Source organism: Coenobita brevimanus, chromosome 111 (assembly GCF_032717465.1).
Source record: "Coenobita brevimanus isolate Jiangsu-jjx chromosome 111, ASM3271746v2, whole genome shotgun sequence".
Lineage (NCBI taxonomy): Eukaryota > Metazoa > Arthropoda > Malacostraca > Decapoda > Coenobitidae > Coenobita > Coenobita brevimanus.
Window position 1 is genome coordinate 34906607 of NC_137064.1, and position 19417 is coordinate 34926023.

Genomic DNA, 19417 nt, shown 5'->3' on the forward strand with positions numbered 1-19417 from the left:
TAATAATACATTTTCTTTACCTGTTTCATAGAGAGAATTGATACAACCTAAAACAAACACTTACATATTTTTTTTAATGTGCATCTTAATTCTAGTGGCACAGAGACTACTGTGGTGACCACCAAGTTGTGGGTGCAACCTTTGTCATGTGCATTTCCATACATTTTTCATCAATCCATTTCTCTCATGTATCATTGCTTTGTCAGTTTTGATATGACTTATATTCATATATTCATATCCAGGTATGCTTCTTGATCTTACATGCCTCCTTCCACTCACAAACTCACTCACGTATACCTTTTTCTCCACCTTGGTAGTCTATGCATTCCCTTTATGCTCTGCTTGGTAGATTTTCCTATTCCACATTTTTCATGGATCTCCTTATCTCATTTAGTTCATCGTCCATAACTCACATATACTGTATTCTGTAACCCATTCAGTTCATTTTTTTTAATAGTCTTGCCACCATCAGATGATTTCATTTAACTTATGAGTGCCCCAAGTGGTGAAGGGGTTAATAACAGCCATATATTAAATCTACCCTGTTTGCTAGAATAAATTCATCTGTACAACATGTTTTTGCGGTATAGGGGTTAACACGGTAATACCTGTTAGTGTCATGGGTATTACAGCGTATAAGTGTTGGGGGCATTATATAATTGTTTGTCCTGGCCCTCCACAACTACAAAGGGAGGTTTCATAGATTCATGACATTTCTTCGTCAGTTTATTTGTGTTAGGACTGTGAATGAAGAATTGAGAGGAGGGGTGGGACTTGTATCATTGTTGTGATGAGAAGGGATAGACTGAGATGATTTAGGCATGTCGAGAGAATGGAGGATGGCAGTCAGCATGGAGGTGTGACTGTTGAGGGTGAGGTTGAGAGGGGCAGAACGAAATAGACTTGGGACTAAGTCACAGAGCTTGACTTCAGAGGTAAGAGACTGAAGAGAGAGGCTGCTAGAGATTGGGCAGCATGGAAAGCCATCATTAGGTGACCAAAGCCAACGCATATAAGCAATATAAACATGTTAGTTTTTATAAACGAACAAATCCCACTTGATAAATCTCTTGTATACCACTGATGTAGTCTGTGTTGATATTAAACAAATTACATAAACTCTAAAGGTGAATGTAGGGAAGAGTAAAGTGATGGTCTTTGAGAGAGGTGAAGTCAGTGAATGTACAGCGAGGTTGGATGGTGAGGAATTGGAAAATGTGAGTACGTTAAAGTACTTGGGTAGTGTGATGAGTAAGGATGGAGGTTTGGAGGGTGAAGTGCTTGAAAGGGTACAGCAGGGAAGAAAGGTTGCTGGTTCTTTGAAAGCAGTGATAAGAAACAGGGAAGTGAGCATGGAAGTGAAAGAGTTACTACATGACAGTATTGTGATACCAACTCTAGCGTACGGAAGTGAAGCTTGGATGTTGTTAGAAGGACACAAGTCAAGAGTGAGAGCAGTAGAAATAAGTTATTTAAGAGGAGCATGTGGAGTCACATGGAGAGACAGGCTGACGAATGAGGATATAAAGGAGCGTTGTGGTGTTGATGTGGATGTGATAGGAAGCGTTATGAGGAACACACTGAGGTGGTTTGGCCATGTGGAGAGGATGGAGGGTGAAAGACTGATGAAGAGAGTGTATGTGAGTGAGGTGGAGGGGGGAAGAGGGAGGGGGAGGCCGAGGATGAGATGGAGGGATGGGGTAGAGAGGTATATGAGAGGGGGGTGTGAGTTGGGAGCAGGGCAGTGAAATGGCGGGGGACAGGGCGACTTGGAGGCGATTTGTTTGTGGCCACCCCAAATGGGATTGAGGCGTCTGGCAATAGATAGATAGACAATAGAATCTGAGGTACAAGATGGAAAATATATCACTAAGGAGGAGCAAGAACACATTAAATATGACTAAGATGTACTGTATACCCTTAAATGGTTTCGCCATGTGGAGAGAATGGAAAATGAGAATCTGGTTAGGAGAGTATGTATTTGAGGTGGAAAGGGGGAGGGGGACGTGGTGATCAAGGATAAGATGGAGGGATGGGGTGAAGAGGTACACTCACGAACACTAATTCTTGTCAGGGATGTCCCCTTCCTACCCCTGTATACCCAGGAAATAGGGTAGGGGAGGATGAAACGAGGTCCATCATCCTCAACCCTAGCTCCCAAACCCCCACCCAACCCGTCATTGTTAACTGGCAGTTACATCTCAAGCTGACCTCATACTTAAAACTGTTAGTCACACTATTATTACACAAACATAAAGCACTAGGACACATAAAAATTATATGATACAACCATCAATGGGTGGGAGAGAAAAACAGGAAAGAGCTTGAGTTCTTTACTTCTCTCACATTTTGGACTACACAGGACCCATCCTCAGAGAGACAGTACAAAAGTGAGGAATTTAGAGATATTTATACACTGGACATTCCTGTGACCTTTGTAGTGTTTGTAGCTGATTGGCTGTTCTCTATTGTGTTAACCTTTTTTTTTAATGCGAGGAAGAAGCAACCAAAGGCTGAGCCTGCAAAACGTGCCTTCCAAGAAAAAAAAAAAAAATACAAAAGAGAGCCAAATTCAAGGTCCATTCATTTCGAGATGCCTGGACACACTGCGTTTGAAAGACTGGAGATCATCGAAAGTAGGAAATACAGACAGAGGGAGATAGTTCCAGAGTTGACCTGTTGCATAAATGAAGGACTGGGAGTAACCTGACCTGGTGATCTTGATCTGACCCCGCTCCTCCCTATGCCTATAATTGCTCGCTCATCCCCTCGCATTATTGTTGTCAAAGCTGCACCTGCCGCAGTGATTGACCAACACATAAAGCCAGCTCTTTGATTAGTGACTTCTTTTGTACATATACATTATGTGCTACCTCTAAAGCTTTTCTCATATTTTTTTCTAAATCCTTCTTTAGAATCTGCCATTTTGGTGGTTGTCGGCATTGATCTATATGCAGAACTAGGGAATCTGAAGTGTTATATCTACACTTATTTGCCTCATGTTCTATTAGTACTTTCACAAGACCTCTCCCACTCCCAGTCTCACCTATATATACTCTTGAACAACCACTACAAGGTATACTCTACCTTGACATGGTGACTCTTAGAGGTGTATGGTATGTAAGAGGACTACTGGGCCTTGGGAGCAGGCTGTGAAGCCTATGCCTAGAGTAGGACACATTTTATATATATATATATATATATATATATATATATATATATATATATATATATATATAGGGAGAGAGAGAGAGAGAGAGAGAGAATCTCTCTCTCTCTCTCTCTCTCTCTCTCTCTATATATATATATATATATATATATATATATATATATATATGTATGGATAATTAGACAGATAGGTACAACCTATATATATATATATATATATATATATATATATATATATATATATATATATATATATATATATATATATATATATATATATATATATATACACAGTATATAGGTTGTACCTATCTGTCTAATTATCCATGCATATATCCCTCTTTTTCTACATGTCTGTCTGGTTGTCTATCAATCTCTCCATCTATATTTCAGTGTCTGCCTATCAATCCATGAGACTCTTCTGTACCCACAGGGGGGTGTATGGGCGACCCTATACTCTGGCCAGCAGCAAACAGGGGAGCATCTCCGCACTGAGGACTATCTGCCAGATCTTCAGCAACTCAGTTTTGACGACACAACCCAATCAGTCTGCGCCGCTGGAGTGTAGGTCGTGTGCGAGTGGGGAGTAGGTGGGTGGATGAGTGGGTGTCTACGTTTGTGTGGAGGCCGTTTGGTGAGGGTGAGTGTAGGAGGGCGGATGGGTGGCGGTGGGGGTGGGGGTGAGTAGGTGTGTGTGTGTGTGTGTGTGTGTGTGTGTGTGAGAGAGAGAGAGAGAGAGAGAGAGAGAGAGAGAGAGAGAGAGAGTTGGCCTCCGCTACCTGACGCATTTTGGTATTTGATCCCATCTCATTAATTCGGTTCACCATCCCAGTATTTTTCCTAACAACGTTGGTTGCCTCTTGCTCGCCATCACTGTTAATCTCTTCACCACGAGGGCTTATAATCGTCGGTTCGGCTTCATCTGACGGAACTTGTCCTCTTCTCCAACTTGAATACTAAGCTGTGATTGCGTGATATTCAGTGAGCTTTGGTTATGAACTAGGAATGAGTCTCCCTAGTCACAGGTCAAAGTTTATCCTCCGACCTGAATATATCTGGTCACCAAGTCGCTGAACAACATTGGCTGGTATAGTTCCTTCACCTTGACTTGGCACAGATCTTCGTCCTTTTGCAGCTTTATTTCGCGCAGCTCAGTGGCAGAAAAGGATGTGCTATGATATTACATTCTCTCCATAGCACCTCATTTTGACTGGCTCTGTGTTTACTGTGTTCATCGTTTGTTACATCTCGGTATTCAAAATTGAGTGATGGCAATTAATTGTAGGCCAAGTTAAAGTGAAAAAAAAAAAAATAGCAGGAAGAATTAAGTAAAGAAATCGGTTATCGAGGTGAAGGGGTCGAATTTATGAATGCTATTAATAGTTAAAACTCCTGGCAACTCGTAGCCGTATTCTAAGCGGCATAGGAAACTCGTCGCACCTCTTTCATAGCAATTTATTTTTTTCTCCATTATATTTCTCCATTTTTAGCATCAACATACTTTACATCAGTAACCAATGAAAATAAGGAGATATCTGTCTGTTTATTTATCTATCTGTGTGTCTGTGTCTATCTATTATTTGTCTTTCTGTACCTGTTTGTCTGTCTGTTTATTACCAGACGCCATAATCCCGTAAAGGGCAGCCTCACACAACCTCCTCCGTGTCACCCTGTCCTCCGCCAGAAAGCTGCTTTCTAAAATTCACACACACACCCTCTCTCATTAATATTACTCCTCTGTCCCATCCTTCCATCTGGTCTTTGGGCTCCCCTCTCCTCCTTCCCTCCATCTTACTCATATAGGCCTACACTTTCCCTTCATTTTTCATTCTTGCCATATGACAAAACTATCTCAAAGTATGTCTCCTAACGCTTTCCAGCACATCCACACCAACGTCACAATCTTCCTTCATACTATCGAGTATCCCCATTAGTCTGTCTCTCCACGTACCTCCAGATGCTCCTCTCAGATAACTCATTGCCACTGCTCCCACTCTTGACTTGTATCCCTCCAACAGGGTCCAAGCTTCATTTTCATACATTAGTGTGTCATGTAGCGATTTTTTTTTCCTTCCATGCTCATTTCCTTATTCTTTATCAATACTCTCAGATAACCAGCATCCTTTCTTCCCTGCTGTACTCTTTCACGCACCTCGTCCTCTAACTTCCATCCTTGCTAATCGCACTACCTGGATATTTGCAGGCACTAATAGAGCAAATCGCTAAGGAAGAGGTGTTACGAATTATCCAACGTCACATGTAATTGTCAGTGACTGTGTAAGGTCCCTAAGAATCTCGCCCTCCATGTCTCTTTCCCCAACACACCAGACAGAACTCCATCTGTGAATAATGCAACAGACAGCCTTCCTTTGTCATTCTGTCGTTTCGTGCGGTCGAATTAATCAGCCCCCAACACACCATACACAACGCCATCTGTGAACAATGCAACAGACAGCCTTCCTTCGTCATTTTGTCGTTTATATAGTGCGGTTGAATTAATCAGTCTTGTGATGTCTTCTTTTTCCTACACTTCTTCCTTTCCTGAGTCTCCTCCTCATTCTCCTCGTTGTTGTTGTTGTTGTTGTTGTTGCTCTTCTTTTTTTTTTCTTCTTCTTCCCCCAGATGGCTGCTGTACGAACACCACGACTACAATAGTGGTGGTTTCGGGGCCGTCACTCCTGTGGTGGCGGACGGTGCATGTCAGGACCTGCCCTCCGACACTGCTGGCAAGGTATCTCTATCTGGCATCATCATCATCATCATCAGAATCAGAATCAGAATCAGAATCACCACTACGATAGGAGTACATTGGAGTGCATAGGAAGTACAGGTAACAGGAGGCTTGTTGGCCTATAACGAGGTTATCTGATGAAAAAGGGCTAATTCTACTAACATATAACCAATGTATAGAAGAAAAAGATGGAAAGGAGGAAGGCTTTCATCATAACCATCAACAAAATCAGCAGCATCAACATCACTATCATTATCATTTGAAGCAGCATTAAAATCACCATCATCGTCATTATAATCATCATCACCATCAAACATCAGCAGCATCAAAATCACCACCACAGCCAAATTCAGCAACATCAAAATCACCACCACCACCATCACCATCACGATCAACACATCATCAAAATCAGCATATCCACCACCACAGGTAAGTAGCATTCGTCAGGCGGGTTCGGCCAGCAGTCCAAGTCGGTCGTCCCTCACCCTGTACGCCTACACCAACTACCGCGGCACCGAGTTTTATGCCACGAGGGACTGGCCCAACCTGGGGGTGTTTAGCGACCAGGCATACTCAGCCATCCTGACCGGTGATCAGCCATGGACCGTATATACGTAAGTTGTCGTGTTCTCTATCTATCCATCTAACTCCGGATGCCGTAACTCTGGAACGTCGCCCTGTCCCCCACCATCAAGCAGCCTCTCTCCATCCCACGCCACTCTCATTCATATATTCATATACCTCTCCACTCCGACCCTTTACCTCATCCCCGGTCTCCCTCTCCCCTCTCCCTCTCCCCTCTCCTCTCTCTCCTTCCACCTCATTCAGATACAGTCTCTTAGTTAGTCTATCATTCTCCATTCTCTCCACCTGGCCAAACCATCCCAAGGTACTCATCCGACCACTTTCCAACACATCCACATCAACACCTCAGCGCTCCCAAACTTCGTCATATATCTGTTTGTCCACGTAACTCTACATTTCCACTCCACATCTCCATTCCATATTTCCACCCCGTATTTCACTGAAAGCAGTGATGAGAAATAGGGAGGTGAGTATGGAAGTTAAGAAGTCACTGCATGATGGTATTGTGATCCCTACCCTGACGTATGGAAGCGAGGCGTGGACCTTGCAAGAGGGGAATAAGTCAAGAGTGAGAGCAGTGGAAATGAGTTACTTGAGAGGAGCATGTGGAGTGACGTGGAGGGACAGGTTGACGAATGAAGAAGTGAAGGAACGCTGTGGGGTAGATGTGGATGTGGTTGAAAAGATTAGGAGAAATACACTGAGGTGGTTTGGACATGTGGAGAGAATGGAGAATGAAAGACTGACTAAGAGGGTGTATGTAGGTGAGGTGGAGGGAGGGAGACGGAGGGGTAGACCGAGGATGAGGTGGAGGGATGGAGTTGAGAGGTATATGAGGGAGGGGGGGGTGAGTTGGGGGGAGGGGAGTCAAATGGTGGGTGACAGAGTGACTTGGAGGCGTTTTGTCTGCGGCCACCCTTTGCGGGATTAGGGCGTCGGGCTATAGATAGATAGATAGATAGATTTCCTTTCCACATGTCCACGCCACATTTCCACTCTACATTTCCACTCCTCTCACTCTTGATTTGTGTCCATCCAGCAGAGTCCAAGCTTCACTTCCATACGTTAATGTGGGGATCATAACATTGTCACACAGCAACTTTTTTTTTTACTTACATGCTCACTTTCCTGTTCCTTATAACCATCCCCACTGAACAGTCCCTGAAACCTCCTTCTACCTGTCTGCCTATCTGTCTATCTATCTATCTATTAATCAATCTACCGATCTATCTGTCGTTATCTATCCGTCATACAACTTTTTTACTTTCGAGTTCATATTCCTCTTCCATATAACCGTCCTCAGTGTAATGTATCTGCAACTCTTCTTCTAATTTCTTACCTGTCTATCTATCTATCTAAACTTATCTATCTATCGATCTATTTATCTCTGTCCTTCTGTCTGTCTGCCAGTCTGTCTGTCTGTCTCACATTTCCCTGTCTTGCACTCTCATCCTTGCTCATCACACTGCCCAGATATACCTGTAGTATGTCTAGACTGTTGCGTATTCCTTTTTCTGATTATTCATCCTCACGACACACTCCATGACCTCATTCCTCACAAATTGCATAACTTTACCACATTCACTTCCAAATTTCGTATCTTCACACATTGTTCGGACTCATTCACTTTCAAATTTCGTTTCTTGCACACATTTTCAAACTGTCACTAAGCCTTGCAACTCCAACTCTCACCTCTTACACTTATCTTTTTCTTGTTGCTAAAATAAAGAAAAAAAAATTCTCTATGATCTGACCTTGTAGGAATGCATCTCATGAAAAATTTGACACAGTGACTAGTCTGAGATGTAGTATATCTTTAACATATGAAAGAATTTATGTTTCTTATGTGTAACTAAATTTAGCAGCCGTTATAAACACTAAACGTCACCGTGGGCAAGGTGAATCTAAAATACTGACAGTTATATTCCTCCTTAATCTCCAGCGCGGTGACGTCTTTATCATTAGTTTTTCCCTAGTTATTTCGAGACATATTTCCAGCTTAGAGATACTTTTCAAACTGTGAGGAGGAGGATAGTAACTCATCATTTAAGACTCATTGAGTGTCACGCAACCACGACTTAGTTTTCAAGCTGTAGGAGCGATTCAGTTCTATAAGGTAAATCAATCAATCAATCAATCAATCATTTCCTGTGGCACCCTCGGGGATGCATAGGGCCTCGATGAACTCACACCACCACATCCTATCTTGTGCTAACTCCTCAAGATCTCCTCAACACTCTTCTCCAGCTTCCCGTCTCACTGTCCTCACCCACGTCTCTTTTGGCCTTCCTCGACCTCTCCTACCAAGTGCCACCCACCCTGGTGTACCTCGTACTATTCCCTGTCTCCTATACACATGTCCTAGCCACTTCCATCGTGAGAATCTAACATATTCATCGATCGGCTGCACTCCCGTTATTTCTCTAATTCTACTATTTGGTATCCTTTCCCACCACTTAACTCCTAATATTCTTCTAAGTGCTTTATTTTCAAACACCAAGAATTTATTTTCCATAGTCACTGTGCTGTACCAAGACTCGTGTCCATAAATTAAGATACTCCTAACCATTACCTTATAAAGTCTGATTTTTGTATGCACAGAAAAATTGTTATTATTCCAAATATTTTTAAGCATTCCCATTGCCTGATTAGCCTTCTTTAACCTTTCCTCGAATTCATAGTTCAAAGAACCATCCTTGGCTAAATAAGTACCTAAATATTTAAACCTATCAACTTGCTTTACAACCATACCTCCAATTACACATTCCTGCGAATTTTCCATATTCATATTGATTATTTCAGTTTTTCCACAATTAATAACCAAACCCACCTTGCGACCTTCACTCACCAAACAGTCCAACACTCTCTGCATCTCTTCTGGCCCATCACAAATCAAAACTATATCATCTGCATAATCTAAATCCAAAAGTTTCCTGTTCTCTCCCCAAAGTATACCTGCACCGGTTTCTGTTCCAATGCGTTTCATAATGTAATCAATGACCAATATAAATAGTAAAGGCGATAGAACACCACCTTGAATTACTCCGGACTTGACTTCAAACGAATCACTCAGACAACCATCAACCATCACTTTACAAAATGTGTCCTCATGCATGTTCATAATGACCCTCACAAACTCCTCTGGTATTCCATAATGTCTCATGATCTTCCCCATAGTCTCTCTCGAAACACTATCAAAAGCCTTTTCAAAATCAACAAAACAAAGACTTAACGGTACTCTCATTTCATTAACTTGCTGCATCAGATGCCTAACTATAAAGATCTGATCATTGCAACCACGTCCCTTTCTAAAACCAGCCTGTTCATCCCTCAGAATACCCTCAACCACCGGCTCCAACCTATTTAACAACACTCTACTGAAAACTTTCAAAGCTATCGGTGACAAAGAGATTCCCCTCCAATTACCACATTCACTCAGGTCTCCCTTCTTCGGAACTTTAACAACTACACCATTCTTCCAAACTGATGGTAGTAACCCCGTCACCCATATCTTATTGAATAGCTTGGTCAAGATCATTATTAATCTATCCCCCTCCACTTCAAACATTTCCGGAAATAAACCATCCTCCCCTGGTGCCTTATTATTCTTTAACTGTTTTACTGCTTTCTCCACTTCTGCAAGCCTCAACTCTCCTGTTTCTATATTTAAATCTTCCTGAGCAGACGGTATATCCTCTTCTGGTGGTATTGGTCTATTAAGAACTGTCTCAAAATGCTCTTTCCATCTATTTTTAATATCTCCATCTTTGGTCAATAAATTTCCTTCCCTGTCTCTAACTGGTATTTCCTTGCGTTTACCTGCATTACCACTCAGTTCTCTAATCGATTCATATGCTATTCTTTGACTCTGTCCATCATTTTTGTTTATTAAGATTTCAGTCTCTGCAACCTTTTCATCCACACATCTTCTTTTATCTCTCCTAGCTAACCTTCTTACTTCTGAATTCAAACTCCAGTACGCAGCTCTTGCTAATTCAATCTCTCGTTCATCAACGCATTGCATCTCACTCCTCAATTTAGCCTCACCTTTCTTTTTTATCATATCCCACGTTTCCTCTGATATCCATTTCTTTCTCCTGAATCTATGTCTCCTTCCAATCGTACATTCAGCAGTCTCATGCAAAACTTTGTTCACATCCTCCCACATCTCATCTACACTTCTCTCCCCCTCTTCCAACGTTTCCAACACCAAAAACCTATTTCTCCATTCTAATCTGAATTCCTCCTTTTCTTCTCCTTCCCTTCTAAGCTTAACAATATCGTATCTACCAACACCAGATTTTTCCTTCTTCTGATTTTTAAGTTTAAACCTTATTTTTGCAATGCTGAGTTGATGGTCACTACCAATATCCGCTCCCCGTTTAACATGAACATCTAGCAGAGAACTTCTATGCCTCCTACTGATAGCGATGTGATCAATCTGATTTTTATATTTTCCACACGGCGACACCCAAGTTGTCTTGTGTATATTGCAATGCTGAAAGAGTGTGCCCCCGATGACTAAGTCATTTGCTAGACAGAAGCTTCCAAACCTCACTCCGTTTTCACTCATCCTACTACCAACTCCCATCTTACCCATACATGCCTCAAATCCCTCATTTGAACAGCCCATTACTGCATTAAAGTCTCCAACGCAGATCAAAACATCATGTCTAGGTACCCTTCCTACTCCTTCTTGCAACTTTTCATAAAATGTGTCTTTCCTTTCATCGAGTGCATCATTAGTAGGTGCATAACACACAAACAGACTGATGTTGCCATGATTTGATTTAAACCGTGCGTACAACAGTCGCTCATCTATAGGATCCACTCACATAAAGCCTTATTTGCCTTACAAACCAGCAACAATCCTACTCCCTGATAATGCATTCCGTCCTGTCGGCCAGATATCAATAAACGTATACCATCCTCCAAATCCAACTTATCGACTCCAGTTAATCTAGTTTCTGTCAGAGCACAAATATCAAGTCCGTAATTTTGAAAAACCTTCACTAACTCATCGATTTTACCGTCATGATTTAGCGTTCTCACATTCCAGTTACCAATTTTAATTGTATTTTTTGCATTAACAAAGGAATTAGATTGTAATTGAGGCAACCGTGAGATTCTTAGCACCCCCTGCCCATTTAAGGGCTGCACGGGACTGGGGGCCATTATTGTTCTTTCAGAGTCCATCAAGGTTTCTTTGGCTAACTTCCTGAACACCTCGCCATTGTGTTGCAGTCGCAGTAGGCAGCTAACTTGCCTGATTGCTCACACCCGAAAGACCCAGCTATGCTGTAGCCAGTCACGTGCCGGCATGCTTCCCAGCCATTTCACTCTCAAGGAGTTCCTCTGCCTGAGAAAGCAACCACCCCCCTGCTCCCGAAGGCTTTTGATCTGTGTAGGTAGAGGGCGATAACTCCCTCACTAGCCATAGACAGTGTATATACAGTGTATAGGCTACACTCACATAATGCGTAGACGAGAAAAAAAAATAATGATGAAAATATGAAAATACGTAAAGGGAAAAGGAAAAGGATATGAAACTTGACTGGAATATGGGAATCGGAAACGAGACTATGAACTGAGGCTACAAGGAAAGATGAGTCGAAAAAAGAAATTGAAATATATAGAGAAAAGTGAAAGGAAAATGGAGGTTGACCAGAGGAGGACAATGCTATGGTGCACGGATCCCTCTTAACCATATCTAATCTGTACTAATCTCACTAATCCTACCCATATCTAACCTATTTCACCTTCACCTAACCCAAACCAACCTAATCACGTCTACACCAATTTATTTTAGCCCAGTCTCACCTAACCTATCCATATTTGCTCGACCTGAACCCTGCCTAACCTCGAATGACCTAATCCAACCTAAATTAACCCAACCTAATCTAAATTAACCTCACCTAACCCAGTCTAATTGCATTTAACCTCACAATCTCCCCTAACCTCCTCATACCTAACCTAACCAATTCTGACGCAGCCTAACCGCACCTAACCCTACCTAATCCTACCCAGTCTCACTTAACCATACCATACCCGACCTAATCCAACCCAGTCAAGCCTAAAATGACCTAATCCAACCGAACCTAACCCAGCCTAACTCAACCAAATAAAACCCAACCCAAAACCTATCAAAACCGACGTATTCTAAAGCAATCTAACCTAATCCGTCTATATCTAGTCGAACTGAACCCAACCCAACCAAAAATTACCTAATCAGACCAAACCCTGCCCAAAGTGACCTAACCTAACTTTCGATCGGCCATAAATTCACCAAGAAAATTTGCTGCTTGAAAGTCTACGGATGTCACATTCCAAGTTTTAAAAAAAAAAACCTAGTTGTTAGGTTATGTGTAAGACTTAACAGATGCAGCAACGAGGAGTATTTATCGGTATGTCAGAAATGACGAGTGCCAGGGTTAGCCATACGAGCCTGAGATTATATTTTCCGTGTATCATGGGTGAAGGGTGCCAAGATATAGGCAAGTATCTGGAGCCTGAGTGAAAATAAATCAACAAGGAGTATTTTTCCGTGTATCAGGTATGAGGAGTACCAGGGAATGGGCAAGTGTTTGGAACCTGAACAAGAGGTGGTGATTGGAGGGACGGTGGTTGGCGTGGGGCTGTTCCCGACTTACTCAGAGCTGGGCAGTTCCGGCAGCATCCGTAGTGTGCGTCAAGGCTGCTACTGATACGGTAATTCCTCCACCCACTTCAGCGATACCAATGCCAACGCCGCTTCAAGAATGGTGTATGCAGAAATAGAATGCAGCACACTCTGTCATAGGTTTTGATAAATATCCTCCGATGAAACTCAGTGTAATTCATTGTAAATACATAAGTTCCTTGAAATGAAATTCACTTCCTCACCAACTAATTCTTCCCCTGTCCCTCTCCTTCCTTCTGACTTGATGGTAAGCCCCTAGACACACTGGTGCTTTCCTTACCTATCTGTCGGTCTTTATACACACACACACACACACACACACACACACACACACACACACACACACACACACACACACACACACACACACACACACACACACACACACACGAGCAATGTACCACGTCACCATGTATAACTCCGAAGCTGAAACATGCCGCAAATACTTACTTCTCTTCAATAAAATACTATCACAGTACTGTAATTATGTGTAACTCCACAGATGCTAATGAACAGATGCTCATAAACAGATGCTTATAAATAGACATTTATAAATTACACGGATGCTAATAATCAGCTGAGTACATCTTAGCGTCCCTTATCACTGCTATCACAACACTGGGTTTACCGATAGCATATATTCGTAGACCATGACATGACACATAGCCAGTACAACACATCCACGTTCGCATGCATCACCCTAACACCCTTCCTCTTCTCACACTTAGTTGGCACTGGGAAGAATTATTTATGGCTATCACTCTCCCTCCAAGGTCTGGGCGTGCGGTGGTCTTAATGTGGACTAGTAAACTGATAATAAGTATGCCGAAAAATAACCCTTGCTGGCCTTGGACACTTCATACATAAGCGTACGGGCAAGCATTTCATTGAGGGAGGGAGGGGGGGTGCTAAAGGAGTTTTAAAATGCTTGAAGTAGTTCTGATCTCCAGATAATTACGGGGGGCGCGGTAGCACAGTGGTAGCGCGCTGGACTTGTAATCGGGGGATTGCAAGGTCCAGCCTCGCCCGGGCTGCCGTGCCGGGAGGGGTAGCTCCCTCCTGTAACCCTAGCGGGGCTATATAGTCCAATACAGGGCTTAGCTCGGGGGAACTCCATTTCTCCCATTTTTTTTCCAGATAATTACTACTAACTATGCACTGCACACGAATATGAGCATATACGAAAACAAATAATTTTAAAATAATTCTTATGCTTAAATATCTCATGTTCTTATCAGCATTCATGTCAGAACTGATAGTTAGTATTTAATATTTCTCAGAACTATTCGAACACATTTAGTTCAGTTTACCCTCACCCATTAAGCAGAATATTTTATTCATAATGCAAGGAATCGAATACTTTAGACCATGATTTCTTTTTAAACCTATCAGCATACCATCAGATGAATTAGCCATGGGAAACCACCTTTTGTCCCGATAAGACACATTTACCTAGATCTTGGGTGGGGGGAGGGGCAGATCCCACGCCTCATACGCCTATGACTTCGTAGCACTTCTTCCTCTGTTATTCATTTGACATATTACACCTTACTAATCTCCTTTATGTTACTGTTTTTTTTTTTTTTTTTAGTATGACGCATGAATAACACACTAAGGGATACAAACACTCTCAGGGTGGGTCAAGAGGAGTATACGTGTTTTTTCAGGGTCCCTGACTAGGTGGTTTCCATCTACTGCCCCCAAAGCGAACACAAGAGGCCAGCATTCACCAGGTGTCACGTACGTGCACCAAGTTCGTGCATGCAGAGTAATTTATGCCACATCGCTGGTTTGAGATCATATGATGATTTCCTGTGGCAAACAGAGGGACAATTTGTGAGCAGCAATTAAATCGTCCCTCAGTCTGTCATAGGAAAATGCCCATTTGAAATTATATGCCTAAAGACCAGGGATGCGATGTATGGTGTTTTGTGCATAGAGGCATTTTGTGCATGCACGAACTTTGTGCATGTGACACCTGGCTGACAGTTCCCGCCACAAACCCTCCCCCTCCTCACCCCTCATCACCCAGCCCTGTGCCCTCTTACCAGGTGACATCATCTGTCCCACGTGTCATGATGATGCAGTGACCAAGACTAACACCCGGCCTCACCGCCTTCATACACGCTTCATTCCCTCCTGAACCTTTGAAAAGTGAGAAATATTCAGACATTTCGACCAATGCAGACAACCAGAGAATAAGACTGGAGCTATAGCAAATGAGGTGAGTTTATTATGTGTATATACTGTTCTGCCGCCGAGACTCATGGTGACCCTACTCCTTTCCTCATCTCCACCCATAGCGGCAGGCAGCAACGATTATATTATAGTATTTTTGCTCTAACTTGGCACAAAATTGTTATTTCCCCATCTTAAACGCCCAGTCGAAACAACAGCTTAATAACAAATATGGAGCTAGTCACAAAGAAGTGCTATAGAAAGGACGCAGAGGCCAGCATATCCTGGTGGGGCTGCAAATGGTACAACTGTATAACTTTTATTCAGACTTCGCCTAAAAACTGCCATCTCCATCTTGGATGCTGAGTTGTACAGAGATTAACACTAGATTATGATGCTAGTCACAAAACAGTGGTATCGAAAGGATGTAGAGCCGTAGCATATTGTTCTGCCACTGATCTTCGTGAAATAAGCTGCAAAAGGAGGAAAGTCTGGATCATGTTAAAGTGTAAAGAGTATAGTACCACATAGAACCATGCAGAGGCCACATCACAACCAGCAATACTTTTTTTTTTTTCAACCATAACTTGGACTAAAATTACAATCTTGTCATCTTGAGTGCTGCATTAAATGATACCAGTCACGAAGAAGTGCTACGGATAGAATGTAGTGCTGTGTTGTTGTTTTCTGCCACCGAGCTACGTGAACTCCATAAGAGCGAAAATCAGGGTCAGGTTAAGCAGAAAAGAGTATAATGTTCTTCCGGTCCTTGATGTACTGTTTATTGACAAACTGGGAAACGAAACACCAATATGGACTGCTACATAATGACGATTCGCTCCACGCTTTTTTTTTTTTTTTTTTTTTTTTTTTCAGAATGCAATTGCAGGGTACGTACAACATTGCTCTCCCGTTACCCGCACCACACCTGAGCCCTCCCAGCGTCACTTACCTTGCCCCACCTTTCTCCGTCTCCCTAGCAACATCCCCACCCCACCCCCACCCCGCCTCTTCCTACCGCTATATAATGTTCGCAGTGTTGTGTGTACTCTGCAGTTGTATTCTGAAGAAGCCGGGAGTACAAACATCAGTCCATAGCATTTTTTTTTTTTTTTCAAGGATGAGGATCGTGGGCGGGATTCTGGAGTATGATGCCGGGATGACGAAAGACGTAATGGCAAGGCGCCATCGTGAGGATCCAATACCACTAACATGGAATCTCTTCTAGTAGTTGCAGTAGTAGTAGTAGTAGTAGTAGCATCAGCAACCACCAACTCATCTGAACGTGAACCCAGTGGACTGCAGGATAAAGTTGCCATTCTGCAGTGCTCTGGGGGATAGGGAGGGAGCAGAGGGAGGTTTGCATAACCAGGCAGCGGAGCCACTGTAGTAATATCGGTGCCACCAGGTGAAGGTGTCCCTCTCCAGCACCATGGCATCGCTGAACAAAGGGGAAGGGGCTGAGTAAAACAGATTCATTTTAGTAACCGGAAGGTGAGGTGGGCGATGAGGAGCGGGCAGGATGGATTGGTATGGTGGTAGAACAGAGCGAGGAAAGTACACCCTGTGCAGATGGTGTAGGTTCGGTAATTTGGTGATGGTGAACGTTTAAATCAAAGGTTTCTCCGAGAAGATTAACAGACGGATACTCTACATACAGGAATGGCAAGTTAGAGATGGAGTGAGGGAAAGGGACAGAAGGCACTGAAACAGAGCTGTTGGAGGTGAATTTATATTTTTACGAGCGAGCGAGCGCTACGAGTGAAGCGATGTTTATGTTCAGCTGAGAAATGAGCCACTCGGCTTATGCGCACTGAGCGGAACGGTGACTTCCAGCGTAAGTCACTCCATATACGACACCGGAAGCTTCATACTTCCAGTGCACGCAGAACACGGCCTAATCAGACTCAAGCTTCTCCATTCCCCCCACCCCCTCTCTCTCTCTCTCACCCACACACCGGCCTCTCATAGCCAAGTTGATAATTAGAAGGGCAGTCCAATCTCACGGTACAAGTTACACACACACACACACACACACACACACACACACACACACACACACACACACACAACATACACACACAACATACACACACACACACACACACACACACACACACACACACACACACACACACACACACACACACACACACACACACACAACATACACACACACACACACACACACACACACACACACACACACACACACACACACACACATTAGACCAACATTCCGACCTGACCATCGTTTGCACTTAACTTGAAGGAGCCCAGTGGCAGAAAGACATTGCTGTGACTGCATCCTTTTCAGAGCACTGCTTCGTGACTAGTTATTTATTTATTTTTTAGTGTATTGTTATAATTCAGTATCCAAGATAAAGGGATGGAATATTAGATCAAAAAAGTGTAAAATGAGCGACGTTAATTTCGCATCAGAGTGGTTGACCGTCTCTTAAACTTCAATATGACGATGCATCTTATATTTTCTTACTGGCGCCAGACGATTTAATTCAGCTCAGGGGAGACTTTTCGAACTGGCGGGGTTAAGTATAGGCCTCATTAACCCGCTTACAGCCAGGAGGCTCTTGTAGGCTGAGTACAATCGTCAGCTGCAATAAATAACACATGAAAAACTATCTCATGGTTGTGATAGGCTTGTCGTCGTCATCATCGTCTCTCCTGCTGTAATTGTCCCAGGCTCATCTGAATGTGACTCCGGTGAATTGCAGGCTAAAGTTCCCTCCTGCTGCACACCACCATCCTCCTTTCAGGGGGACGTTTGCATAAACGAGCCGTGGCGTCTCCCAGTTTTATGGTGCCACCACGTGAAGGTGTCCCTCTCGTAGTGACAAGGTTAAATATGAACCTGTGGATTTCTCGTCATTATACACATACACAGTGGTCCGTATTTTGCGTTCTCCTATCTTGTGTGTTGCGGGGACGGTTCAGTCTGCTGGTGTGTGGAGTGTAGACAGTTTTGGTTACATAAAATCACTGAAGAGCGTTTAACTAGGCAAAGATCCCTGACTCATTTTAGCTTTAGTTGATGGCCAGATGAAGTCAGATTTGGGGATGAATGTGAATAACTATCAAGGAAACTCATTTCTACCCCCAAAATGAAGCTCTTCTAATTTCAAGCATTCATGACAAAGTATTCAAATTATGGAAGTGGTTCAGTTCCGTCGGATGAACACAGACTGATTCTAATAAACCATGCAATAAGTGAAAGTAAAAAACATATATACTATGAAGCACGAAATGTGTCGGCAATGGTGGCGCTGACTGAGCCTTATCCTCAACACACGAGAATTTGGAAGTGCAATATATGGACCATCCTGTATATCAGTGCACTGACTGAACACTGTGATGGGAAAATAAGGCATGGTATCTTAGCTTCATCTTTATTGCACAGGAGGTAAATTATTATGAAAAAATATAATACTTACAACTATATAATTAAATCTGAGTGAGCCAAGATATGGAAGAGCCTCTAATATTGGATGAGGATTAAGAAGACTGAGGATAAGACGGGAACCTGGAGGGATGGGGTGGATAGGTATATGGCAGAGGAGAGTGAGTTGGAAAAAGGGCCGCCTGATGGCGGAGGACAGGGTGGCAGGGAGGTGATTCATTTGTGGCCACCTTCAATTGAATTAAGGCGTCTAGCGATAGATAGATTTATGGAACACCTGTAATGATCATATGCGTTCAGCCTGCATCCCACATCACAGAATGCAGGCAGCAACGATACGTTAAGATCAGACAGTTTCTATCGTCACCTGTCACCTGCTTCAGAAATCATCCACCACACTTTCGCGCACTCAGTTTTAGTCACAATGACCTTAAAAGTAAATATGACAATAAGCTACAATCATTTAAATTAAGTACTTGGTAGAGAGCACAGTTATTTTAAAGCTTGCCAGTGCACATATTACTTCGTCTTTTGTCAGTTTACGTCAATTATCATCATCATCATTCTCCACCTTATACATACCATCATCATCCACACACACACACACACACACACACACACACACACACACACACACACACACACACACATACACACA

General features: G+C 42.8%; 1 protein-coding gene across 1 annotated transcript; it reads left to right on the forward strand.

Annotated features, from left to right (window-relative positions):
* Positions 1-832: 832 nt before the first annotated feature.
* Positions 833-13188, forward strand: LOC145417872 (uncharacterized). Its single transcript, XM_080286488.1, has 5 exons — positions 833-877; positions 3602-3732; positions 5791-5899; positions 6329-6513; positions 13038-13188. The coding sequence occupies exons 1-5, from the start codon at positions 833-835 to the stop codon at positions 13186-13188; spliced, it is 621 nt and encodes a 206-aa protein (XP_080142614.1).
* The last annotated feature ends 6229 nt before the right edge of the window (positions 13189-19417 follow it).

Coding starts and splice junctions, on each gene's coding strand:
- LOC145417872 (XM_080286488.1), top strand. CDS start 833: ATGGAGGATGGCAGTCAGCATGGAGGTGTGACTGTTGAGGGTGAG. Junction 878..3,601: donor GTGTGACTGTTGAGGGTGAG/GTTGAGAGGGGC, acceptor CTGTACCCACAG/GGGGGTGTATGGGCGACCCT. Junction 3,733..5,790: donor TCAGTCTGCGCCGCTGGAGT/GTAGGTCGTGTG, acceptor TTCTTCCCCCAG/ATGGCTGCTGTACGAACACC.